The sequence below is a fragment of the Colletotrichum phormii genome (assembly GCF_030913505.1).
Source record: "Colletotrichum phormii strain CBS 102054 chromosome Unknown BDP81scaffold_8, whole genome shotgun sequence".
NCBI lineage: Eukaryota > Fungi > Ascomycota > Sordariomycetes > Glomerellales > Glomerellaceae > Colletotrichum > Colletotrichum phormii.
The window spans coordinates 283380-309843 of record NW_026851450.1 but is presented as its reverse complement, the minus strand read 5'-3'; the positions used below and the strand labels follow the sequence as shown (position 1 = coordinate 309843).

The window sequence follows — 26464 nt, the reverse complement described above, 5'->3', positions numbered from 1 at the left end:
AGACGACTGCTCAAAAAGGGAGGCAGCGACGCGCAGGGTTTGAAGGTGTGCCTCTTTTCCCAGCAAACTGCAGACGCCACATCGAGGTCTGGCGGTCGAGGGAGAGGAATGACATGATCTCCATTGCCAACCTAGGGAGACCTTGCTTGTGTATCTCGGCCGTCAGAGGGATTTGGAGAGGTGTTGGGCGGGCGCAGAAAACTGCTACCGGTGCGAGTCCACAACAAGGACATTGCGCGCTGGTTGGAGAGTAAGCGACAGCGCAGGATTGCCATTCTGCACCACACGCGAAGATCACCTGCCTCCAGCGTTAAGTACCTGGAAACCGAGAGATATTGGGATAGGTCCCGCTCGCAACCGCTTAGGCTGGTGATCGTTTCGCTGAGATGGTCTTACGTGCGTTGGTCCTGGTCCGTCAGTCGTCGCTCGTTGGCCAAAAGAATACAATGCAGTCAGGCGGGATGCATTTGTGAGAGACAGAATGCGCTGGCGATTGGATCGCTACCGAACTCTGCAACACCCATGGATAGTCCGCATTTCGCTTCTGTCCTGGCCCGAGAAACGAACGCAGAGGACAAGGAAAAGTAGCAGCTCCAACGCAACCGTGGTAACGTAGCTGGGCAGAGACTTGAGCAACTCGAATTTTCCACGGGATCGTTTGCCGGATTTCTCGAGTCTGGTCTGAAAGTTTGGTTGCGGGTCTCGAGCTCGAGTGGGCAGTTCGTTCGGTTCACAAAGGCTATCCCGGCAAACCAAAGAGTAGGTGTAGGAGCGGGTTGCGATCCGTGATTCGTGGAGACAAAGTCAAGTCCAGCCCGCGACAGGCAGGCAAACAACAGTGCAGTGCACTTTGAAGTCTGGTTGGAGTTCGTAATGAGGGGCTAGTCGTTTGCTCTTGCTGCGCCGTTGAACCTCATCCGCACCTCCACGCATCCACGTTGTATTCGCAGTCCGTCACATCAGTTGTGAGCGAGAGGGTGTTCCCGATTACTGCGTCCCAGGTTGCTGGCATTTGTTGATGCAGGCGGGGTCCCTGTGGCATAGGTGTGTTTTGCCTCTATGTTCGGTATGTCTACTGCCAGCTCAGCCATCCATGGTGTGAGCCCCAGCTGCGGCACAGAGGGATAGACAGTGCATATCAGGCAAACGAACGCATACAAGATTGGGTGCACCGAGGCCAGGCTCCAGGGATGCAGACGCCAAACTGGGTGACTTGGCTAGGCAATCACGTCAGTTCTCATTTCCGGAGTAGTCTCGAGGGAAGAGAACAATGACTGAACCCTTGGATTTCAAAGAGGAAGATCGAACCATGAGCTGCCAGTGGACCTCTTGTCTCAATTCGTTAATCTCCAATCAATGGCTTTCTTGTATCTCGATAACGGGCCACGAGGTGGAGGATCAACAGCAGCGATTCGGATCCGTCGATTTTACCGTGGACTATGGGGGAGGCCGCACCGTGTGTTGATGATGATGACGCCTCAGGGCCGCATGGTTCGACCGATATGACCGACAAAACGGCGGGCTGCGTAGAGAAATGCAAGATGCAAAGAAGCATGGCGAATGAAATTTCGATATTTCGGCCGTTAACGCAGCCAAGTTCTCACGCCACGTCCACGTCTGCCCGGGAAATAAAGTGCGTTGGGAAGGGCGGTCAGAGAAATGGAAGGCCAATAGGTTGAAGCGTTGGCCTTGCAGGTATAGTAAAAGTAGGTGAGGTATGCGGTGACCAGAAGACTCGATGCCTTCTCTCTTTCTTTGCCCTTTCCTTTGATCTTCAGTAGATACCTGAGGTTGATACACGGTGTTAAGGCACCCGAGTGAGGCAAGAAGTGGGAGATGGCAGGAGGCAGGAGGCAAGAGGCAGGAAGTGGACCTGGGGATACTGAGGCAGGGAAGAGGTACTTTGAGGTCCAGCCAAACGCGACTTCCTTCTCGTTCCCTCTTTCCCAAGTTAGTAGAGGCAAGTACTTCCTGTCGTTTTCACTATGGGCTAGAATGGAAGGATCGAATGCAGCGACTCTCAGCCTCTTCCCTGGTCGTCTCATCTCTCATTTCATCCAGGATTCGACGAATCGACATTTCATCCAAACTGAGATCCAGCCAAGCAGTCATCCGATCGACGTCTTGAGGCAACACCCAACGGGTACACTGCCGCCACGGCGTGGGAGTGAGACACCAGGGCAGACAGACAATCAAGAGGGTGCAAGACATTCTATCCGTCTTACGTACTCATCGACAATATCCGTAAGGCGCATTCAACTTCTTCACCTTGCTTCACTCCCTAGGGGAAGATATTCTCGGCCGCATCTTGACGATGCTAGTCACTGAGGTGATCCCCATTGGGGCTTGGAAGAGATTGCCGGGTATTGGCACTTTATCTCTCACTTGTTCTTCTCGTTTCCGGAAACATCAGTGGCAAGCATCACTCGTGTTAATCTCGTTCCTATGCCATCGGGTTCTCGTTCCACTTGCCGAGCTTCCTCTGCCTCTCCCTCGTCAACATTTCTCTTTGTTTGCCCGGACCACCTCCATTTGACTGCTACCTTGCCCAGTCCTGCCCAGCCCTGTGTAGAAAAGAGCCTTGCGTTGGCCTGCAGAGGCATGTTTGTGAGGATGCATATCCGCACATCATGTCTGGCAAGGGCTCGTTGGAAACTTGGCGTCTGGCCTTACAGTGTGGCAGCCACGATGAAGCGGATGGGTTGGGGCTTTGCATTTCACTCGCCCGACAGATACTGTGCCCGAGATGTTCTCACTGAACCGTCGTGCCGTCTTACTATCCTGCCGTCGTGCCTCTCCGCCTTTTTTCTCCAATGTAGATGCCATCCATCGACTTCATCCCCAGTCAGTCCTCATTCAGACTACTGCATCTCATCTTACATACTATCTCACACTAGTACTCCAGCACCCCGCGTGGAGGAGGTTGCGAACACTCAGTATTCTGAAGCCGCTCCCCCGGACAGCATTAGATCTCATCAGGACTCATTGAGGCAAGGTAAGCCATCTACACATCCTCATTCGTTTCTTTCCTCCGTCTCCGCCTCCACCTCCAAGAAGAGGGTACTTCCCCAGATTAAGGCAAGGTAGGTTCGTTCGTCTTGTACTTGCTTCCTCGAGCAAGGCTGTGGCAGTTTCACACCTTCCCAGTTCTCATCCCTCAAATCCACCTCCACCGTGCCTTCCCTCCACAGTGCTCTGTTTTGACTTCATCTCTTGGCAACTGCCTCTGGATGGATGTATACGTTCCTTCCCTCGTCCCTCCCCCCAGTCCTTCATCGCGTTCATTCACCTCAACTCACACGCGCAACCACCACATCCTGGGTATTCCTCCCTCGTGTCGACACTTGCAACTTCCAAGCCACATCTATTCTGATATTGCCGCCAGTTCCAATCACAGAAGAATTCCGTCAAGTCTACCTCGAATCGGAAACAGTCACCGCTTCCTTACCTCTCCTCGACCCCCGCATTCGAACATCTTGGGCTCTTTCTCTCATTCAAGGCTCCCCCTGGCATCTCACAGAAGATCCTCTCTCGTACCCGTCGCCGCTCGTCATCGATCTTTTCACCCATGTCCCTTCTTCTTCTTCTTCTTCGCCCGTTCGCGTTCGTGTAACATCTCCTTGCGTCGGCCCTCTTCCCCGACCCAAGCCAGGAATTCCGCAGTCGGTCATGCACCTCAGTGTCTCGACTATATGTGGCTAACAGTCTGGGCTGCTTGAGATTAATACATGATCTCGCCTGCCCTTCTATTTCGACCTCTCGATTGCTACCTTCTCAAATACGCTCGAATCTTTCCATCCCGCTTCAACCCTCGCCTTCTCTGGTGCTGCAGAGGCCAGCAGCTCGTCACACAGAGCTGCCGTCCAGCAACACGGCATACCATTTTGGCCTTTGGGTCCTCGAGGCTTGTACTTCCTGCCGGCCAACCCTTTTCTTTCTTTTAGTCTCTGTCGGCTCTTATCAACTGGGAATTTCGGTTCCTCTTTGTGCCACGGCAGCCATTTGTGCCACCTCTGCCGTCAGTTCGAGCCACGACCAACGCTTCATCTTTCGGTCCTTTCACATACATCAAGGGGGCCGCGTCTTGCAGCATTGCAGACTGCATCTCAGCTGCTGGGACACGGAGGCAGGTATGCTTGCAGCTCTTTCCCTAGAAGCAATTCCCTGCGCAGGCAACAAAGATGACTGACCTTATGACCCAGCCTGCCTTCGAGTCGCTGCTTCGTTCGATAGCTCGCTCACTTACCAAAGTTACTGAATCACATCGAAGCGAAAACCTTGATTCTCAAACAAATCCATGGACGGTCCGGACGGACCAATCGCCGACATGGGTGGGAAAGTGCAGTCCCTTAGCCAGTCTCAGATCGATGTTATCATCGCCCTGGAGAGAATTGGGGCGTCCTTGTCGTTGGTCGGAGTCACACTAATATTCATCACGTACTGGCAATTCAAACGCATTCGAAGTGTTCCAAATCTCTTCATCGTCTTCGCGTCAGTTGCCAATGTTGGTGCCAGCATTGCTTGCGCAATGGGCTACGACGGCATGCTAGCTGGAGCAGAATCCGCTTTGTGTCAGGCACAGGCGTTTTTGCTCGAAATGTTCGATCTCCCCTTCTTTCCATCTTCTTTTGAGAAAATTGTGCTGATGGTGCGATGCAATAGGTTCATGCAATCTGATCCGTGGTGGTCTTTCGCCATGGCTGTCAACGTCTACCTCGTCTTCTTCGCCGGTGCCAATCCTTCCTCCTTCCGACGCTACATTTGGGTCTATTGCGCTATCTGCTTTGGCTTCCCCATGATTCCGGCCGTTGTTTGTCTCCTAGTCCGACCTCGTGGTCCGGATGATCTTATCTATGGAGATGCTACAGTACGTAGTCGATCGTATTCTACTTCGCCAGGAATTATCGTGACTAACCTTCATAGATATGGTGCTGGATAAACCATGATTGGTCCAAGCTTCGTATATTCACTTACTATATTCCCATTTGGACCTGCATCGTCGGGTCGTGCGTTATCTACTTTGCCGTCGGATACCATGTCTTCCATCACCGCAATCAACTCCACAACCTCACCTTCAGCAACACTGGAAGAGACTGCAAAGACACATCTTGCTCAGATGAGCGAGACTCAGCGGAAAAGGTATGTCATTAGCAGGCACAGGTACTTGAGAAAATGGTCTGAAGTTGACACTCTCCAGAATCTCACGAGCCGTGCCGAATTCTTCTATGGGACCGCCGTAACGGATATCCAGATTACAACTATGGTACCAAGGCCTTGGTCACCTCAAGTGCCATCCATAGCCATTACAAAGGGGTCAGACGATCAACAGCCTCGGCACCAGCAATCATGGCGTACGAGCGAAGAGGACGGACACGGTACACCAAGCCCTCGTTTCGAGACCACGTGCACATCAGACCCTCCACCGCCAAAGCCGCAGCGATCTGTCTTCCAGCGAATTGGGCGTGTTGGGACAAAGTTTTCGGCCAGACTAGATCGTCTAGACCCTGTCAAGCTTGCATACCTCAGGACCAGTTTTATCTTTGCTATCTCTGTTTTGGTGACATGGACACCAAGTTCGATCAACAGAGTTATCAACCTTCTCAAGCCTGAAGTAGTCAGCTTTGGCCTGAATGTTGCCAGCGCCACGGTTCTCCCACTTCAAGGTGTCTGGAATGCCGTCATCTTCTTCATGACTAGTTGGACGACATTCAAAGAAGAGTGGAAGGACATGCGCTGTCGTCAACAGGGCCGACTTGGAAGTTGCGGCACCGAAAGTCGACAGGGTGCCGTCAGGATCGACGTGCTTCGACGCGACCAACACGACCGATTTCGAAACGGTCGCTATGGGCACACGAAAGCAATTGGCAGCGACCAAACGAGTGAGCTCGAGTTGACAGTCCCTTCAGGAGTCGGTAACGTCCGAGCGATGAGAGGATCCTTTAGTATATGATTCGTCGATTGCGCCTACCAGACATTTGAGTCCTCAGGCGAAGGTTGTCCTTCAAGAGACACCGTCTGATTGTGGTTGGGGATGACTCTGGATGTCAATGCAGGGAATGCTTTTGGGGGGACGGCCAACACTTGAGCGGGACTTTTTTGACCGAGGATACCAACATACATTCGCATATTACGGAAGATTTTGGAGTTGTATATTAATCGGATGCGCGGCGGTCGGTCACGCGCGCGACCCAAGTACCTGCACAATGCCTGACCATGTCAGCGATACACAATGTTAATCAAGGCAACATGCCAACATTTTTCAAACAAGCCATGAAGACCTCTGAACGTAGTGTCTGGGGAGGTCTCTCCGATAGAGCATTGGCCACTCTCAGTGTCGGCTGAGCTTCGGGGGGGGGGGCCAATGTTTTGAGCGACTTGATCAGATCTGCTTGTAGCAGCTTCTTTTGAATGATCGTAAGGCTAAAGTCTTAAAACGTAATTACCATCAGGCTATGTGCCATTCGAGCCGTTCCCAAGGCAGATACGTCTCAGGAAGGTCATTCTCTTCAGGTTGTGCCTGTCCCACTTATTCGGAGAGGGCGAGGTCGGGTAGACCGCTAGGCCGGAAGGAAGTGGCGCCAGTGCCCCACCTCCGCCGCCCGGCCCGGCACCGGGCAGTAATACCAGGTCCGGGTCTCGACAAATGAGCTACCAATTGAGGCGTGTGTCTGCCAACAATCCTTCAGAGGAAAGACCAAGAAGACTGGAGGCTCGTAACTTGGGTTGGATCGTGGGGAAATTCGTCAAAGTAGCAAGATTTGGAAAAGTAGTGGATTATGTCCATTTGAAAGAAGATATGTACCTCGTCGCAAGAACGACGATGAGTAGTAGGTATACACAAGGAAATATGAAAAAAGAGCGTGCTATATACAGCCAAGGTGTTTTTCTCCATCGAGATTCGGTCCCTCTTAACCTCCAACTATCCCCATACGCAGGAGCAAGCCTGCAAGACTAAGTAGACAGAGTCTAGTACACGGCGGGAACGAGCGAGTTGACGTAGATCTCGAGGTTCGTGTACCCACCGGCACCAATCTTCATACCGTCCGAGGCATCATTGGGGTTCAGGCCGTTCGCAGTCTCGTACTCGTCGGGGATTCCGTCGCCGTCGGTATCCTTCTTCGCCGTGCCGGCCGCGATGTCGCCCGCGCCGCCCATGTCGGCCTCATCGGAGATGAGCTTGCCCGATTTTCCGTAGGAGAGAAGTTCCTTTACCAGCGCGGCGTCAACGGCATCGCGGGAAATGGAGGCGCCGACCTTGGACGCGACGTGCGCGACGGCGTCGGTGGCGGTGAGGAGCTTTGCCGGGGCAGGGTAGTCGAACGCGGTCGTCTGGATGGCCATGTTGGAGTAGCACATCGTCGAGACGCAGAGGGCTGCGCCGTTGAGCACGCCGTCCTTGTTGGAGTCGTAAAAGTTATCCTTGACGTAGCCGCGGAAGTTTGCGTTACCGCGCGTGAACGCCGTGACGGAGGTCGAGGGGCCGGAGATGAAGTAATTCTGGATGATATTCGCATAACTCGCGCCCTCGGAGTCTCCCGCGATGTACCCGCCACCACCGCCCCAGTTGTACACGGCATTGTTGATGAAGGAGTTCACGCCCTTGACTTTCGGGTTGCGCGTCTTGTTGTCAATGTAGAGGTTTCGGAAGAGGGAGACGCCGCCTTCGTTTGTCTGCATCAGCCCGCCGCAGGAGTGCGTCTCGAGGCCCTGGCCGATGATGGAGTCTGCAATGGTGATGTTGGAGACGTCGCCGTTGATGGAGAAGGTTTCGTCGCGGCCCCAGGAGACGGAGACGTGGTCAAAGATCATGTTTTTGCCGTCGGCGATTGTGATTGCGTCTTTGCCCGAGTCGCCTCCCTTGCCCATGCGGATGCGGATGTAGCGGGTGATGGCTTCGTCGGCGTTGGACCAGGAGAAGCCGTTTCCGTAGACTGTGATGCCCTGGTTGTTGGTGTTAGTTGGGTGTTGTGAGTCTGTGTCTTCTTCTGGTTGATACTTACACCTCCGGGCGCTGTCTGTCCTGCAATGTAAACGTTCTTGGACACCGCGATGCGGGCGTCAATCTTGATGACGCCGCCTACGTCAAAGACGACGACTCGGTTGGGTTGAGAGACGGCATCGCGGAGAGATCCCGTGCCGGAGTCACTGCAGCACAGAACGAGTCAGCAAGAAAAGTTCAAACCTAGATAGCTGAGAGTCAAGTTGGGTGGAGAGCTTACTTGAGGTTGGTGACCTTGTACACAGTACCCGTACGGCCACCGATCGCGTTCCGGCCGAACCCTTCGGCACCAGGGAAGGCGGAGGGAGCGGCGTCGGCACGGGCGACTACCTTGGCCGGGGAGACGGCGGTACCGGTCCAGCCGGCGGCGGGGAGGGCGGCCGCGCCTTGGTAGAAGATGGCCGCCGCGGCTAAGAGTGTCGCGGAAGCCTTCATGGTTGCAGGATCGTCGGAAGGTCGGAAGGTAGAAACGAGTGGGGGCTAAAGTGATGGAGTGAAACGGAAGCGATGTACCAGACAATCCCCGAAACAAAGCAAGTCGAATAGAGAAAAGAGGCTTGAAAAGAAGCTATAACCAGGGGGCAAGCCGAAGGGATGGATGGATGGAACGGCACGCGTAGGAGAATAGCAACGAGATCCCAAGACTTCAAGAGAAGATTCAGTGCAAGATGGGACGAAAAAGGGGTCCTAAGTTTAGTTTTGTAGGTCGTTTTTCGGGCATGTTACACTCTCGATGGACAGCTTCTTCGCGGTGATGATCCACCGGGATGGGTGGTGTGGTGGTTGCTCAGGGGGGGGCCTTCGACCTGCGGCCTGTCATCATCCACCCCATGATCCATCTCGCCCTGACAGTTACGGGAATTGGAAAGGGGCGTGGATGCACATGGGGATAGCGGCCGGCTCCTGTTGGTGGTGTTGAACCGTATGGCGGCCGTGGATGCTGGTTCGGGGATGCTTGGCCGCATGAGAGGTGTCTGTAAGACTATGAGGTAGAGAAAGTAGCTTCCTTGCGTATGGTGTATTGTTCCGTGCCCATTGATCCATGACCGATGATCTCCTCCCAATTTTGATTTCACTTACAGCGTAGTTCGACTGTATAGCACATTGATTATTACCAGCCTGCCTCATTCGGATATTGATGGCATCCATCCATAGACGATTGGCGGGAAATGGGCAGAAAGTTAAGGGGGACGGCGGACGGGAGGCGTCCTCCGAAACGGGCAGTATTGGTGGGGAATCCCTGGCGTTTGGTGCTGTTTGGGTGATATTGAAGGGGCAGAGGACGGGGCCACTTGGGGCCGGGGTGTGAACGTGTGAGAGGCACACAACGGCGGGCGGCGGAGGATTTTGGATTCTCAGGTTGATGATGGTGGCCGGAGAGTTGTTTTGGAGTTACATGGTTGATATGGCGTTGTTTGTGAAATACGAGTGCGAGGCTGGGATTTACTGTATTCATACCCAAGGGACTAAGGTAAGGTAGTCAGTGGTAAGATGGAATGGCTCAAAAGGGGATGCTCTTCGGGCATGCGCATACCGGTGCCTTGCCCCATTTCCGTCCGTACGGATACACACCTACGGTAGTAAATCTGCAAAGTGAGATGCTGAATTAAGGTTGAAGAGGGATGCTACTCTGCATCACTCGGCCGATGACTTTTCCACCTGTCAGACGTCATTCTCGATAGTGCTATACATGAGTTGCCCAAGTCTGTGATGCGACCATCATGAAGATCAAGTGACCTACAAGATTAAGAGGCGATCATTTGAAGGTCCTCTTCTCATGACCTGGCCTTGCTTTTCGATAGTCGCGACTGGAATTTCGAGTCTGAAGTGGCAGAGAACCAAATCGCTGACAACCCAGCGCGCTTCACAATCATCTCATCGACGCGTTTATGCAAATGAGAGAGACCACAAGGCGTCAGCTCAGGCGGGAAGCCTCCAAGATTTAAGGTTCAGATTCCGCCATGAGCGTTCATCACACCACACCTGCCATCCGATCTCACTTCAGACGCAGTGGCCAGTGCAAGTGGCTGAGCGAGACTTCTCATTCCGACGACCCTTCGGAATCTCACTCTGGACGACCTTGACTCATGGTGGGTAAATTTTGAGAGATGCCAGTGAACGCGGCGATTGGCGTTTTCGCCGAAAAAGCTTTTTAAGGCATTTTCCTCGGCAAAATCGGACAGCTCGTGCCGGGGGAAGCTTGGGGACCGTCTTGGCCCAGGCGAGTGAAACGGCAGCATGACAATTGGAGCGCTGAGGGCTAGGAAATTCCCAAAGCGACCGCTGAGAGACTACCTTAGATTCTAGAGCTGGGGGAACGGCGATGTCGGAGGCAGGGGAGACGTTGCGGTCAAAAGATGGCAATGCAAAAAAAACTAGTTACTTTTTTTTTTTCCTTTTCTCAACAGAGCTATGGTCACGCGCCGTTTGCGTGAGTCACGTGGCGGCTGGGAGACGTCGAAGTTCTCGACCGACTCATTCTCCCTTGCACACGCACGACACGTTGGTGAGGTCGGGGTAGTGAGACAGCATAAGCGGGTGAGGAAGCTGGGGGCACGTGTTTCTTCAGACTCTGGCGCGTCGATCTCTCAGGCACGAGAAACAGGCCCGTTGATCTGGCGGGCAAATTGTTGAGTTTCCAACTGTGTTGACCGAGGCTTTCATATGGTGCTCTTGACAGAAAGTTCGGAGTGGGAGATGCTAGTACAACGCCAGTGTACCTAAGGTAAGGTAAGGTAGGTAGGTACCTTAGCTTGAACTGACACGCGGCTGGAGGTCGTTGTTCAAAACTAGAACAGCGTCGGACAGACACATGTAGTGTAGGTACCTAAGGTAGCTCAAGGGCCTGCGTTTGAAGTGAATTGGCGCAACTCAGAGTTGCCGTCATGGCATTCTGTGAGATGCCTTGATGACGGACCCTCAGCGGTTGAACATGTTCATTCATCGGAAATTCATGAAGTCATGTTCTTTCTGGTCAGCTTCCATTGATTACTGGGTAAGCGCAACCTGCCGGTGATAACGGCCTTTGGCGGGCGACCATCGCACTTCGCCTACCCCTCACCTCGGCACTTGACGCCGTGAACTGCATCGTCGGCTTCTAAGCTCCCTCAGGTATCTATCGGACATCATTCCCAGTCTCCATTCATATTTTTCAAGATATCAACATATTAGAGAAATGAAGGATATAATAAGATAAACAATTAATGATCACTGACGCCTGGGACCTTAAGCCCCGAAGACGGAGATGCCGGGCCTGGAGCAATTCCGTAATGGACCCGGTCTTTCTCCGATGCGGCCGACGTACAGCCCCACCAATCACAGAGTAACCCGCGGCGGGGCAGCTGGATGACTAAACAGCCCCGCTAACCCCTCGATGCGAAGCACGCAACGCTGTCCCACGCACACATACGCACGCACTCCCACTCCCACTCGCCAGTCTCCCACTTCGTTCCCCCCCCGGCCTTGTTCGGAACCAAAACGAGATATTTTACCCCCCCAGAAGAGGGAAGTCTCAGTGTCATTCTTAACCTTAGTCACGCAATCCCCGACCGGAACACAGAAACTCCAAAACACACCCCTCAGCAACCAGAAACGTCCTTTTTCCCGTGTCGTCCCAAGAAAAACCCCCAAAGTCACTGTTCAATCACCTTGTCCAACGACATTTTTTTCAGCAAAAAAAAGGTACGCTTTTATCACAGTTCTCTCTTACCTGCCATCATCGCATGACGTACTTGGCGCGAGGCTGACTAATTCCACCTCTTCTTTTCTTCACAGGCAGATCCCGTCATTCTCCGTACCCCGTCCCCCTTCCGCCCGCTGCTGCGTTTTGCCCAGGCACCGACCGAACCGATAGCCGCATTCCGAGACACCGAACCCCTCAAGGAACATCACGGAGCCCTCCCCGCCCTATCCATAGTCGATACCCATTCTCTCCTCTCACAGGACTACTATCCAACCAGTCATTCGACCGACGACCGACGACAGAGCGCCCAACAGGGAAATAAAACGAAAAAGTTGATGAGAGCTGGTTTCCGGCTTTTCTCGCCCCCAACCTACTACTACCCCCGTCCGCCGACCCCTCCCCTCCGGCGTCTCAGCACGCCGCGCAGCAACAACCCCTTCGCCGCGTCCGCCGCCGCCCGCTCGCGAACCCTCACAATGGTCGCCACCCCCGAGGAAATCGAGGCCATGGCGCCCCCCGGCTACTCCTTCCCGGAGCACCGCCTCCGCCTCCAGCAGTCCGAACCCGACCGCGATCCCCTCGTCCTCGTCGCCCCGGGCTCCTACAGCCCCATCACCTTCCTCCACCTGCGCATGGCCGTCATGGCGGCAGACTACGTCCGCTACAACACAAACTTTGAGCTCATCGGCTCCTACCTCTCCCCCGTCTCCGACGCCTACAAGAAGCGCGGCCTCGCACCCGCCTGCCACCGCCGCCGCATGTGCGAGATCGCCGCCGAGCAGACCTCCCGCTTCCTCATGGTCGACCCCTGGGAGGCTGAGCAGACGGCCTACGTGCCCACTGCCGTTGTCCTCGATCACTTTGAGCACGAAATCAATGTCAAGCGCGGCGGCTGCAACGGGAAGCGCGTGCGTATTGCCGTGCTTGCTGGCGCCGACCTGATCAATACGATGAGTCAGCCGGGTGTTTGGTCGCCTTCTGATTTGAGACATATCCTTGGCGACTTTGGCGCCTTTGTGCTCGAGAGGGCTGGTGTGAACATTGACGAGGCTCTCGGTAACCTTAAGGAGTACGAGGACCAGATCTACTACATCCCGCAAGTCGTTCCCAACGATGTTTCGAGTACCAAGATTCGATTGTTGCTGAGGAGGAATATGAGCATCGACTACGTGAGTTTCCGATCCCCCAAAAGCATTGTCAAACATTTTAAAGGCAATCAACGGCTAACATATTTCTAGCTCATCCCTGCTGAAGTCATCAAGTACATTGATGAGCACGGCCTGTATAACGAAGACGACACAGCAACAAATGAGAAGGGCAAGGAGAAGGAGGTGCAATAAGAACGAGTTTCAATCGTTTTGGATATTGAACGAGCAGGTGTTCCGTTCAGAAAAGCCTTGATGGAGTTTGTAGAAAAAAAGAGGAGAGAGACAGCGGGACAGCGGGACAGCGGACAGAAGCGAGAAGCGAGAGCAACGATCCAGACCCAGACGAGACAGAGAGATCAAAGAGCAAAGAGGAGGACCAGAGAAGGGGAACAAATGGCGTGGTTATCAGCGTTTGGGTTTTACGAGACGGCACAAAGTCTATCCATTTCATTACTGTTATTTTTTTTTTCATGGGTTTAATTAGGTGCATAGGGCGGACTTATGAAGAGCGAGATATATATATCTTGAACTACAGGGACTTCTCCCATTGAACAATCAATAGTCCCCAACTCAACCTCGGGACCTTCCCGGCCTATCGCTTTCTGTACTATGACTTCGTCTGTTGAAACCTTGAATCGTGAGATCAACTATCCGGCGGTTAGTACACCGGGGAAAGGTGCTCACAGAATGGCGGACTAGCACAAGACCGCCGGAAGTAGACAGCAGCGCTACCTAAGTGTCCATGCATAAGCGACTGATGAAGAGCCTCGGTTGGTGGCTGCCATGGTCTGATGGGTATCATAGGCTTTATCTTTGTTTTTGGCAACCATAGGGGGACTCTTAAGGACTAAAGTGTATCAACATGCAAAGGACAAGTCTCTCCTTCATCCACGAGGACTGTCGATAGTGACATCGCGACATCGCTAATGATAGGTTCACGCATTCCTCTTCTTCCACATGTTGTTCACGCCACAATGCTCTTCTACACGAATGAAGACGGAGCTTCAACCCATTTCGAAATGGGTTGGGAGGTACCACGGCGTTCTCGCCTCGAGGGCAAGCATGACTGACCTGACTATCGTGCCCCTTAGTTCGAACGGCGGCCCGCCCACAGTCACCATCACCTACATTACGATCTGTCACTCGTGTTGACATACCTTGTGTCAAGTACCGGCTTGAAGTGACTTTGAACATGGACCTTCCCTCCAAGCCGTCCTTGATTCCCTCCTGCGGGGGTTGCCAAAAAACATTTCCTCACTCTCGAAAGTCGAGATTGCCGTCTCGTCTATACAGCAACAGAGCATCACCATGATTGCCTCTTCGGCTCAACCGGAGTTAGATGGCAGGTATGCCACATTTCTCTTTGATTTGCCATGGAGTCCGCTACATGTGAAGATGTGAAACCGACTGGATGACACCGGAAGGGAAGGGTTTCAGGGCGACCAGTTTACGGATCTAGAACACCACCTTTAAACAGCGCTTCACTCAACGCAATCAACGCAAATCTGGCCTTCCAGTTGATTGATTACGAGAAAATTTTCTAATAATTGATAAAATTGATTAATTAAGTTGTAATTAATTGCCTTACATATGCGCCGTAGGTACGATTTTTCCTTAAAAAGACCTACTTTTATAAAGAAAAAAGGGGGGTTTTCCGGTTTTTATTAAGGAAATTCCGAATAATTAATCCGGCCAACTTTTACAATCAACTTTGATCTCGAAGTTGAATTGATTGAGGGCAGATTTCTGGCAGTTGTTTGTTTTGCTTGTTGTTTTGGTTGTTGAAGTTGCGTTGAGTGAAGCGCTGCCTTTAAAGCTCTGCGCGGGATAAAGGATCCTAATGTAGGATTAAACCACACAGATACGTATGTGCTAGTATACACTATTACAGGGTTAATTACGTACAGGGATATGTGTAAAGAGTGGGATTTTTACGTACTTTCGTGTCTAGAATAATGAGAAGAAACAATAACACCACTTTAACACCCTCCTGAAGCGTTCGTCAGTAGAACCAAGCTGTCGTATTTTCCTTTATACGAAGTTAAGCGGTCTCAGGATCAAATGTTCCGGTATCATACACGGCCCTAATGACGGGAATCTTCTGTTTGGCATGCAGCTGTGCTGTTCTGTCTTGGGCTGTCTATCCTCCACCTATCTTGAACGAGGCCACCATCCCCACAACAGATGAAGAAGTCACCAGGCCCTAGGCCGAGGCCTTTACAGGCATCCTTCCACGCTCCCTTTCTTTTGTGATGTCTCCTGACATGAAGAACCGCCATCCCAAAATTTACTGATCAAGAATGTGGATCGCGCTCTCATCGTCGAGATACCTGATAACATCTGTGACGGGAGGCCCGAGGCTGGGCCTACCTCTATTGTCAGGCTACAACTCATAGTCTGCGTCCATCTTCAGGATTCTACCACCAGGATCCATATGGACAGGGATCCTGAAGCGGCGATAGAGCGGACCGGGGATGGCGCCAGCACCCGTCGAGGTAACGTCGAGGATCAGGAACTCGCCCGGTCGCGGCTCGGAACCGGAGTAACTGAGCGTGTACTCGTTGACCCAGCCGTTGGCGATTATGGGCAGATGACAGAGGGTGTAGTTGCCGTCCTCGGCCTTGAGCCGGTGGTGGTTGCCGTCGTCGGAAGCATAGCGAGGCTTGCAGACGATAGTCATTCTCAGAGTGCCCTTACGGACTTTGACCTTGTTGGATTTCCCGTTGTGAAGGAGGAGAGGCGAAGTCTCTATCGCGGTGGGGGATTGGCTTTGAAGGGCGAATGCAGCGCCTTCATCCAAGAACTGGCGGACAGTCTTCTGATACATCTTTGCCAGGGCTGCGCCTCTGGCGGTAGCAGTCGAACTATTCAGTGAGATATTAGTAAAAGCTTCTTGCATGAAAATAGCTACTTCCTCCCGGTAGACTTGGCCCTCTTGAACGAAGCAGTTGTTACTCACGGGAAGTCGGCCTGGCTGTGGCCGTGGAAGAAGCTCAACTTTCCGCCACCCGTAACCTGCTGAATCAAGTCGTTGGCCACCTTGAGGACAGATTTGTTGTTGAAGCTACTACCAGTGAGAGCAATGGCAGTCTTAACTTTCCGGCCTCCCTTGAGGCGACACATGTTGACCAGGTACTGATATATGGTAACCAAGGCATTGAAATAGGCGCTTCGGAAGTGCTTCCGCGAGTCATTGACGTTGCACTTCCAAGTGTAGTTTGCGCCGCGCAGCTTAAATACTCCTTCGCCGATCTCCCTCGCCTTGTGTTTCTCGTGGAAGTGTGTCATCATCGCCTTGACAATAGTCTCAAGCTTGTCAGCCTCGTCTGGAGCCATGTTCTCTCCGCCAATGTCAGATCGAATAGTCTGCTCGATGAGGTAGGCGTGATAATCAACGCCTCCATAAGCGTCGGGCGAGCTTATGTCTTGATGCTCCATACCAGTGTCGACGGAGTAGAAGTCGAGTTTCTTGAAGCTGCCGTCCTCTGAGGTCGTCCACTTGAGATGGAAGACAACTGCGCGCTTTTCATCACATCAGTCAACGAACCGTCAATTTCGGGCTCCGAAAGCCAAAATTACTTACCAGGCAATGCGCACCAAAGTCAAGAACGAGCAGCCGCTGAGGCATCTCTCCATCCATTTTGGTCCAACGGATAGGGTGGTGGAGCAGGTAGTGGCCCAAGGCATGGGTCTCTTCAACCAAGCTGAAGGCGTTCATCCATTTCGGCGCGGTAGGAGACATGGCTCGGAGGATTTTTCGATAAATCTCTTGCAGAGCCGTGTTATCGCGGTGCGGATGGGTAGCGACGACGCTCGTAACGATGTATCCGTGCTCCTGGCAGAACGATGCCACCGCGGTGCCGATTTTCGTGAAGTACTCCTCAATGAGGGGGAGTATCTTCTCGAGAACCTGGAATCTCCAGAGGACCTCTCCGCTCTTCATCACGTTCAGGAAGGTGGTTTGAATGCGGTCGGCTATTTTCTCGGGAATGGTGATGTTGGTGGTTTCCTGGAGGGAAGTTGAAGACTTGGCAAACTGGTAGATTAAGTACTTGGTCGGAATGGTGCGCTCGACACCTAGGCCAGAACCATCGTCACTGAGGTTACCCGGAAGGCTGGTGACTCCAGGGAACTCGTAGCCATTGGGGCCCTTGGGACCGTTCGGGCCGGGAACATCGACGAAGACATCCTTGACTCCGTCATGGTAGCAGAGCGTCACACGGGTGGACTCGGTTCCCACGTCGATGGCGAGAATGCTAAAGCGCCATGTCAGCTTCAGATGGCGCCAGATGGGGATGGGAGAGGGTACTGACACTGGCTTGAATCTCTGGGGCATTGGGCCAGGTCTATCGGGCCCAAAATGGAGGCCCGGCTCAATAGTCATACCGGCCATGGCGATGATATACCATATGGGTAGCAGAGAGATGAAAATCGTCAGAGCCTGAGATCCTTTGGCGGAGCAGGCAAAGGCGTTGGCGATGGAGAAAGGGCGGGAGATAGAAATCGTCTGCGGGCTTCGGCAATGAAAGATACCACCGTAGAACAGAACAAAGAGGTTATGCTTCTGAAGATTCGTCCCAGGAAGAGTTGAAGGATCCAGAGTCAAATGTCCAAAGAGCACCTCTTGTTGGTGGTGATGAGGGTTTATTTGCGAGGTTGCAAAAAAAGCGAAGGATGTGTAGCGAAGAAGGTTCAAGAAAGATAAGGACCTTCCTTCTCAAAATGTTGCCTTTGGAAGGGAACACATCAATTGAAGTTTGTTGACTTCACTGGACGAGCCCTTCAACTGCGGGGAGGTAACAGTACGACACCTAGGGCTTGTCGACTAAGCAAGTGGGTGACCCTGGTGAAGGCTTCAGTGAAGGGTGAAGGAAATACGGGGGAATCGATCCAACAAGAGGAACGTGATGTACACCATGAATTCGGATACAGCAATTTAAGGTAGGTAGCTTCTGTGAAATACTGGGCTCCGACGGGCCCTTCAGACCTCCCAAGGCCAGCCCATACACATCTGCATCGACAACACCAGCGTTATTCATGGGATTCGTGGCAAGGTCCCAGACTCCTCACAAGCGGCCTTCCTTGATATCCAGGAGGCAGTCAAGATGCACGATATACAAACCCATTAGTCTCCCGGGCACCAAGGCATCAAAGGAAACGAAGAAGCAGACAGCCTAGCTAAGGAGGGCACAACCCTGCCAGTCCCAAGGGGACAGCTAGCAACCCTATCAGGGATCAAACGGCTTACTAAAGAGCGTACATATCGCTAATATAAAAAGATGGTGGAAACGGGAAGCAACATCCCAATATACCCAGCTAGGGCTTAAGGCTACCCTCGCTTACCCTCCGGAACTAGCCCTACCGCGGGCTATCCTTCATCATCTCCTAGCAGCCCGATCAGGCCATGGAGACTTCGAACAATACCACCAACGCTTTAACTATATAGAAGCACTGCTTACCTGCTCCTGCGGGGAGGTAAAGGAGGTAGACCATTTAGTCTACTGCCGAAGACCCTAGTGAGGAGGCATCAGTGGCCTACCCTCCACCCTTCTAGCCCACTGGAGCCTATAGGACCTATAGGATCTCTAGAGCGGTACTATAAGAGGTTAATCACTGATCCTACAGGATTCCAGGCCTTCCTCCGCATAACAGATTTCTTCCAGAAGATCTATCCGCGGTATGAAGGACTAGGTTTTGACCTAGGCCCTGCAAACGAACCTACCCTCTTAGAGGGGCAGATAGCAACAACGGAACCAGGGAACCAGCGGGAACTAGGAACGGATGGAACACATAGCAGCCCACGGGCAAGACTTGGAGGACGATAGGACGAGGCGTGTACTGTAGAGTATATAGCTTGAGCCTGCGGCCCTCCACGCCATATACCCCTCGGGAGGTCGGCCGCAAGGGCGGCAGCGCCTTTGCCGCCACGGCGTTAAATACAACAACAAAAAGATTCTGTGAAATAGGCGGATACTGTAGGATTGGGTGTAATGAGCAAGACTCCGACTAGATGTGGAAGACAACCCCTTGACTAGCCCGGTTGGTTTCTTGAGACAATCCTCATTCTCACTTCATGGAACAAATGACCTAGAACCATTTTTCCAAGAGGAGTTTCTTCGAGTACCGATACTAGCATCTATGATCATTTTCGACTAAACCCGTGGGCTACGTAGGTAGTAGACATTGAGCGACTAGAAGCAACAGTATTCAGCTGACCAATTAATGCCGAACTTCTTTTGAATCAGTTTACACATGCTTCTCAACAATCAGAGACATCGTCGAATGTGAGCTTTATCTCACAACTCATCTTCCCCTATCTGCAACTTGGGATCTAAACACCGAAAACTGATACGAGCTTTGTGGTGGCTCTATCAAGGAATTGCACGTTGCGCGAACTCGCAATTCTGGGTCCGGAAACAGAAGTTGTCTTTTCGAAATAGTTATGACTCTAAAGAGCTAGCATAATAAGCTCCCGCAACTTCTGTGGTTCCCAGCAATTTAAGACCATTTTTATCATCAATATTTCAAGGAACTTCAAACCCACAGACACTTGCTTCAGCCTTCAGGGGTAGCAACCAAGACATGAGAATGCCTATAAAGATGTGGGCTTGAAGCATGGCCCTTAAAGTCCCAGCCTAGACAACGGTGCTTTGTATGCATAAGTCGGGAGTTGATCACAATATTGATGGAATGATGAAGCTATGATTACTTATTTAGCAAGGAGAGGTTATGAATAGACTGCTACGAATTTTAAATTCAAGTGAATGCCAAGCGCATTTGATATATGAAAAAGTCAGAGACCATATAAAAGGCCATCCGAAATTGTAGATGACCTATTCTCACGCGTAACGAAGCCTACTCGTAAAATCTTAGCCACCTTGGAGACAAAAATGAAGATGAAATATCAAGACTTCCATGGCGGGAGAGGTAAATGCCTGTTATTTCGGTTTTACTAGAAGACATGAAGAGGTTGGGACTCGTTTCTCAAACCTCCGATCAGTCCACGTGCATTGCATCGCAATGCTGCACAACTAACCAAGGGATCACAGCGTCCATTAATCTGACCACTTACATGTGTTGCTGGAAGAGACCAACACTGACACTTTTTAAGTTCAGCCAAGACACCTCATACCGTTCATCAAGGTCCAACATGCCCGCTAGTTTGCAAAGGATCTCTCTCCCCTCGTTTTCGTCATCATCGATAACAAATATCACAAAGCGAGGTAGCAAGTGGAAGACATGTATAGTAGAAAGTGGCTTGATTCCTCTAAGTGGAAGATCCGTATGAGGGTCATATCTATATACCGTACAAGACGGGTAATCGGGTTGTGGAACGCGGTATCGTACGGCAGTAACCGGCAGCGCCACGTGTGGCGCTGCGACAACAAATCATCAAATCCTCGTAAACCTCAAACCAGCAAGCGCCAAATCACCAAACCATCACGCAATATCTCCAACTTCGTGCCGTCTCAAACCCGAAGACCACATGCAGTCGTGAGACGGGGGAAACCGTCGAACCAATAGCACTTTCGTCAAACTCCCCTTTTCAAGAAAACCTAGGAGTTGAGTCCGCCGGTGCGGAATTGACTTTCCTTCTTCCCATCAGATACGCACACACAGTGAATACGTCCACGAGCTCGCCAAGGGGAATACACGCACACACATTTGCACATGCAATACGCAGGCCAAAAGTGTAAATGACCCCAAAAGTGTAAATAACCCCAAAAGAGTCAGGATGACCCCTCCAACCATCTCAAACCAAAAAACATCCATCCTCTCGTAAAACCCCAGCATCGAACCCTTGAGATCCCCTTTCTCCAAACCATCTATGTGGACGCAGTGTAGTCGTCATATGATGACACCGATTCAACCCATTTAACCTTTCCTTCTATCCATCTTCGACAACAAATCTCACTTATCCCACCCTGCTCCGTAAGAAGGATGAGGGGAAAGGCCATGCCATCATCGCGAATAACGTTCCCTTATTCTCACTGAACCTGGGCAGTCTTAATCTCGTCTCAGCGTGTAAATTCTGCCACGAACTCACCCCAGTCCGCTCAAAACGATAAAGCTTGAAACCCGCGCGCTTATCCCACATTCGTGGCATGTGTTCATGTATCAATGTGGGAGGCAACTTAGATGCCGATGACAACTAGCTCAACCAAGCTCACCCATACACCAACCAAACGAAGCCTATCCACAAGCACAGCCCATGGACGACGACACCATCAAAGAAAACCAGCCGCGATATGCGCAGAATGGAAATAATCCATATCTAGCGTTTGAAGGGGCTTCACCCGCGACGCTGTTGACGCTTTCTCCAGAGGTAGGAAGATCGTTGCCTACAACAATCGTAAAGTTTCGCTCTGCATATTGGGGGGTGATGGGAATAAGCTGGGAGTCATTTCGTCCAACTTCCAAGGAACCACCTGGACAACAAAAAATCCTCCGGAGAGAGAGAGAGAGAGAGAATACTACAGTTATGGGGAAGCTGCTAAATTGCTTTGTTTCTCTTTATCCACCCGTGCCACCCAGCTTTGGGCTCAGACTCTCAGCTGAGTCAAGCTTTTTTACGACACGTTACCACGTTAGAACCTGGAAGGGCTGTCTCGACGTTGCAATTTATGACTTGAAACCAGGTTTTTGACCCATTCTATAAACCGGAAAGATCCATATGGGCTGGCTGGTAACAATTCTGCAAAACTTGCGATAAACTTTTACTACCCGCCGCAGAGAGGGGACCGAGGGTTGAATCCGGGAAACCCTTTGTAAAAATTGAGAGGGGTCTCCATCTGCCCTCGGATTCGAAGCCGGGATTCGAAATCTTAGCTTGCTGGTACTCCCAATACCTGGAAAATTCCCACGTGGAGTCCATGGGATTGTACCTCTATCGAAGAAAATTTCCCAGTTTCTTTTGTTTCTCCATGTGTACGCGGAGTCAACGCGAATCACACGCAACGCCAAAAACTTCTACGCGTTTTCTGTTGGGATCCATTTCTTTGGCAAATAATCGGACCTTTCTGCCGACAGGATCTGCCAACAGGTATTTCTGTGGTCCGGTTCAGTCAAATCCCGGACGGCTTCCGAGGAACACCAAGTATCTGCACACGTGAGATACAGATGATGTCTTTGCCGCCCCCGGACCGCCGAGAAAAGGATCCCTCTGAGCGAGAAGCGGCGAGCAGATACACGTCGTTGATGAGGGGGCACTGGGGAGTCGAGTTGGTCACGATCCGAGGTTGGACACTGGAACGTCCCTTGACGGGATAGAAACGCCAAACTTACTTACTCCCACTTACCTCGTGGCAACGGAAGAAAAAGAGCCGAAAGAAAGCAAAAAAAAAAAAAAAAAAAAGCTACATACTAAGCAAAAACACGGCGCCACGGCACCGGATGGCAAAAGGCCGTCAACAGCGTGACGACGGTAACACGAGAAACGGGGCCACTCGCACAACGAAATCGCCGCCCGCCTCCTCCCTCCGCCGCCGCCGCTGGGCAGCAAGTTTTTTGGGAATCAACTCGCAAGATGTCAACCTGGGTGTTGGTCCCGGCGGGGCGGGGAAAAAAGAGAATTAAGAAACAAGGGAGATTGCGCGTCTACGGTCGTAGGAAGTCGCCGTCCGGTCTCAGCTGACCCGTTCCGTGGCCCCGGCATTCAAGCCGTCCGGGGCGCGACTTGCATGTTGTGTGGTATGTGCTGTACGGTGTACCCAATGGTCCCAATCCCAACACGTCTGGCGGAGAAGAGCCAGGAACCACGGACGTCTGGTTTGGGATGATATTGTGTTGTACGAGAGTCGCTGGGAACTTGGAAGAAGGGGAGCAATGAAATAGAAGCGTGTAATAAGGGGACCTGCGCGGGGGGGGGACGAAACATGGCACACACGATAATGCAGGGAAGCCGCTGACATGGGTGGGCGGCAAGAGGAACGGCCATGATCCCACCACCATATTGCCGTGGTCCGTACTCCGTAGGATATCCCGAGTCTCTCCCCGGCTTGGGGGCGGGGCAGAGCGGCGTGTTCGGTGTCGGTCTGGCGGTGGAACATGCGAATGAGAGGGTAATAGGAGCTCTTCTGTCGAATAACCGTGAGCGAGTGAGAGAGGAGACGTCTCTGTTCCTGATATCCTCTGCTGATGAGATGTGAGTAGGCTTCATGATAGGGCATGGCAGTGCGAGCGAGGTTGTAGCGTTGCAACAGCATCCCTCCGGAACCTGAACCGTCCACGCAGACAAGGCAAAGTGCAGCACTGACAAGCACCCCTTGGATTTTCCCTTTTGATGACGATCCCCATACCGGGAATGCCATTGGCCGGAGACGATCGGCTGAGTCGGGCTTATTGTGGGACCGTCGCTTTGCTGTTCTGAGTGCCGGGCGCTGGTCTTCATGCTGGGCACCGCCGATCGCTTGTTGCCATTACCTCGTTCGGAATCTGAGGAGGGGGAAGGGGAGGGGGACACTGATTTGGCAAAAGGCTGGAAAGGGAAGGGAAGGGTCCTTTCCAGATGACAGGGAAGACGGAAACAATATGAGAAACCGGTGCGCTAACACTGTACGAGCCTGGAAGATGGTGGAAATTTTTGGAGACCTTGGGCTTTTGCGAAATGCCATGCTCCCATTCCTGCTTTTCGGAGCCATCGCCGGGTGGCTTGCAGGAAATTGATACGGGTACGTCCTTGTTGACTTAGGCATTCCCAGTCGGGCAAGATGTTAATTTCGGACGCTGAGCACGGGAGAGATGTTGGCCTGGTGCCGGGGCATGCTAGACGAGGTTGCAACACGGCAGGCTGTGCGTTGAGCAAAAAACCGGATGCTTGGCTGCGTTTGTTGGAATAGTCAAGAATGGACGGATGGAGATGACTCAAAGGTTGTGCGATGGAGAAGTGGAATTGGGGGATTTCGCAAGTGGAACCGTCGTTCATCCTACCATTGGACATTGGCAGCCCATCGCCAACACACGATGCTATTGCTGGGAGAGTCAGACCGCCTGACGATATGCACGGGACGCAGTGATGATCCGTCCGTTCACCATGCCCGGTGTACATGACTGTTTGGGACGTGAGTGTCGAAAAACAACGGAGAAAACGGGGGGGGGGGGGGGCAGACGATGGTGATCTGCTCCTCACCAGCGGTGGCAGCTTAGTGAATAGGGAGATCTGCTCTTAGCTTCGAGCAACGGAGGATTTCAACCGTAAGCCTGAGAGAAAGCGTGTTTCTGGTGGTTCATTTGTGCGAATCATCTCCTATAAAGTCAGTACCAAGCAAGGTGTTCAGCTAGCCCCCGCTGAAAGGTTGAACCATGTGAGAGAAGCGTTTGGGAGCAGCCATTCGCCCACGGGCTTGAGAGGATCGTCTGTTGCTCTGTTGCGGGGAATTGACGAGGGCTCCCATGTCTATAGTGCCGTGATTGTGAATGCCTACGAATACCGATGCAGATGCTGCGTGTAGGTATGCCTCCTCTGCCTCAGAAGGTCGACGTGTGGTTGAAATGGTGAAACGGCTGCCGGTGGGAAGCATGAGAGACAGTCGGAATCCACGGTGACATGCTTGAAGAGGCCGGAAGACGCTGTATTGAATGACGGCGACAGATGGGCAGAAGGATTGACTCGTGATTTGTCGGAACGGTGCAGGGAGACAGGCTGCCAGTTGCTGCATGACAAGAGGCAACATTGAGGGAACGAAGCAAACGATCTGAGAGGCTGATGAAAATGAGAGACAAGTTTCGGCCGCTGATCCGATGACATCACTCGGCCGATGCCAGGGGCTCCGGGGTACCTTGTCCGAGGCCCCTTGCGGTGTGTCAGGTTTCCTGGTGGTGGACGAGAGTTCACAGCCTGTAAGATGCGACGGTTGTGGCGCCGGGATCATTCTTGGAGGCGCAGACGGGCAGAATGCCAGAATCCATGGGGGAGCAGTCGTCGGCTGTCCTCTCAGCCGCCAGCAACCGCGTCATAGCTAAAGCAAACTGCGGGAGGGATCCTCGGGGAGGGTTCCAAACCCCGATCTTGTGTGTGTTTGAGGGGGAGCGCAAGAGTCAAGATCCGTACAGGCGAACTCTTTGATAGTTTGGGGAGAAGAAAGGGCAAAACGTATCTGAAGACCAACGTACTCCGTACTGTATCCGTACTGCGCCGACTCTAGAGAGCAGGGAGGGGGGAACTAGTGCAAAGGAGAACAAGGTGGCCCTGATAGAAGCGAAGCGAGAGAGAAGAAAAAGCCTTCCGAGATCTCAGCCTGTCTCTCCGGGGTCCCTGCATCGGAGACACACAAAGGATATGCTTCTTTCTCGGTTTCTCCCTCAACCATTGGGTTTTCCATTGCGGTCAGCGCATGCAAGTGCAGCAAGCAAACAGGTGAGCAAGCGGCTTTGCTGTCTCGGTTACCTGGCCGGTGAGCCTTTCCTTGCTAGTTCTGCCTTGTGCTGCTGCCTTCTTTGTCCCTGCCTTACGCAGTGCTCCCCATCTCTTGTCCCAGTCGGACCCGTGGCGCTGGCCAAGCTAATGTAGTGTGCAACTGCAACAACTAGTATACATCCTGTACAACGTCGCGTTGAATATTACTTGGGTCGGGCGGTTATTCTAATGTAGGAACGGGGCCGAGAGGGTCCTGGGTGGGTGGGGAGTTACTGGACGAGTGAGTTTTGGGAGCCTGCCGTAGTGGGAGGGAAGGGATCCTGTCATCTTTGCGGACAGCGGTATCCCGAAATGTGACAGAGTGGCATCGTGGGTTTGACCGCTGGCGGCTGCTGATGTTGGTCAGTGTCTTGGAATAAGCATCGTGGATGCCCAAAGCCGTGTAGTCGCAGTTCGGGTTCTCGGTCCTGCGGGATCGGTGACGGAGGTTCGAGGAGGGCTTCGCTGGCGATGAAAAGAAATTCTCTTCTCGTCATGTCATTGTCACAACGTTTTGGTACTGGGGCGAGTCTCTCATCGTCTTGGCCGCGTGACACGGGAAACGGGAGGATCAGGATTGGGAGGAAACGGTTGAGAGCGGGACGGTTGCTCCATCGTGAGAGGAAAAGGGGACCGTAAACCCCCACCTCGCTCGCGACCTGCCACCCTCGATGCCCTGTACGATTCGTAGCGTGGTGTATCCGTTCGTATACTTTGAACTTCGTACGGATACCTACGGATATTAAGCGCGGTCCCTGGTGAAGTTCTTGAGTCCTTGTTGAGCGAGCAGCTACGCCTCATCGGCCCAACTGGCGGACAGTCATATGGGAGTTGGAATCCGCTCGTGTGCTGGAGACGAAATCATGATTACGACCGCTTGTCTCCTGGCAGTGAAAACTCAAGACTCAAGAGTCAAGACGGGGGCGGGTGGATGGCGCCAACGCCGCCAACGCCGCCAAACCGGCTGCTGTCTGCCGGGAGTGGACGGCGGGGAGGCTCGCGCGCCAGTGAGAAGTCAAGCGTTGAGCTTGGCAGCAGACAATTCTCTGTGTATTCAGACAGTGGATTGAATCGATGGATAGGTATCCGTATCCGTAGCCCAACTCGAGTTCCTGTCGTGGATGGTGGAGATCGGGGGTGTCAGTCTTGACCTCGGAGGGTATGGCGTCACAGGCGCTGATCAGCCAATTTGGGCCAGCAGGGGTTCAACGGCGGAGAGTCTGAAGTATCTCTACTTGCGT

General features: G+C 52.5%; 7 protein-coding genes across 7 annotated transcripts; 3 read left to right on the top strand and 4 right to left on the bottom strand.

Moving 5' to 3' along the window:
- Positions 1-1151: 1151 nt before the first annotated feature.
- BDP81DRAFT_425408 (uncharacterized protein) lies at positions 1152-1575 on the bottom strand. The gene is made up of 2 exons (XM_060590216.1): positions 1281-1575; positions 1152-1217 (listed from the first exon to the last, which is right to left on the bottom strand). Exon 1 carries the CDS (start codon positions 1553-1555, stop codon positions 1343-1345), a length of 213 nt encoding a protein of 70 aa, XP_060446135.1. The 5' UTR covers positions 1556-1575; the 3' UTR covers positions 1152-1217; positions 1281-1342.
- A 2752-nt stretch (positions 1576-4327) lies between these two features.
- On the top strand, positions 4328-6229 carry BDP81DRAFT_480515 (G-protein coupled receptor; the record flags this gene model as incomplete). The annotated part of the gene is made up of 5 exons (XM_060594929.1): positions 4328-4599; positions 4663-4867; positions 4924-5139; positions 5198-5557; positions 5606-6229. The coding sequence occupies 5 exons, from the start codon at positions 4328-4330 to the stop codon at positions 5948-5950; spliced, it is 1398 nt and encodes a 465-aa protein (XP_060446134.1). The 3' UTR covers positions 5951-6229.
- Positions 6230-6966: 737 nt separating this feature from the next.
- BDP81DRAFT_316825 (pectate lyase C) lies at positions 6967-8434 on the bottom strand (the record flags this gene model as incomplete). Its single annotated transcript, XM_060584199.1, has 3 exons — positions 6967-7941; positions 8001-8145; positions 8220-8434. The coding sequence occupies 3 exons, from the start codon at positions 8432-8434 to the stop codon at positions 6967-6969; spliced, it is 1335 nt and encodes a 444-aa protein (XP_060446133.1).
- A 2772-nt stretch (positions 8435-11206) lies between these two features.
- Positions 11207-11934, top strand: BDP81DRAFT_210694 (uncharacterized protein). Its single transcript, XM_060582659.1, has 2 exons — positions 11207-11680; positions 11774-11934. Exons 1-2 carry the CDS (start codon positions 11373-11375, stop codon positions 11850-11852), a joined length of 387 nt encoding a protein of 128 aa, XP_060446132.1. The 5' UTR covers positions 11207-11372; the 3' UTR covers positions 11853-11934.
- A 223-nt stretch (positions 11935-12157) lies between these two features.
- BDP81DRAFT_448667 (nicotinate nucleotide adenylyltransferase) lies at positions 12158-13021 on the top strand (the record flags this gene model as incomplete). The annotated part of the gene is made up of 2 exons (XM_060592324.1): positions 12158-12850; positions 12920-13021. 2 exons carry the CDS (start codon positions 12158-12160, stop codon positions 13019-13021), a joined length of 795 nt encoding a protein of 264 aa, XP_060446131.1.
- Positions 13022-15205: 2184 nt separating this feature from the next.
- BDP81DRAFT_516815 (uncharacterized protein) lies at positions 15206-17222 on the bottom strand (the record flags this gene model as incomplete). The annotated part of the gene is made up of 3 exons (XM_060595883.1): positions 15206-15693; positions 15789-16351; positions 16413-17222. The coding sequence occupies 3 exons, from the start codon at positions 17220-17222 to the stop codon at positions 15213-15215; spliced, it is 1854 nt and encodes a 617-aa protein (XP_060446130.1). The 3' UTR covers positions 15206-15212.
- A 6127-nt stretch (positions 17223-23349) lies between these two features.
- Positions 23350-23912, bottom strand: BDP81DRAFT_425396 (uncharacterized protein). The gene has a single exon (XM_060590215.1). It carries the CDS (start codon positions 23874-23876, stop codon positions 23376-23378), a length of 501 nt encoding a protein of 166 aa, XP_060446129.1. The 5' UTR covers positions 23877-23912; the 3' UTR covers positions 23350-23375.
- Between the last annotated feature and the right edge of the window lie 2552 nt (positions 23913-26464).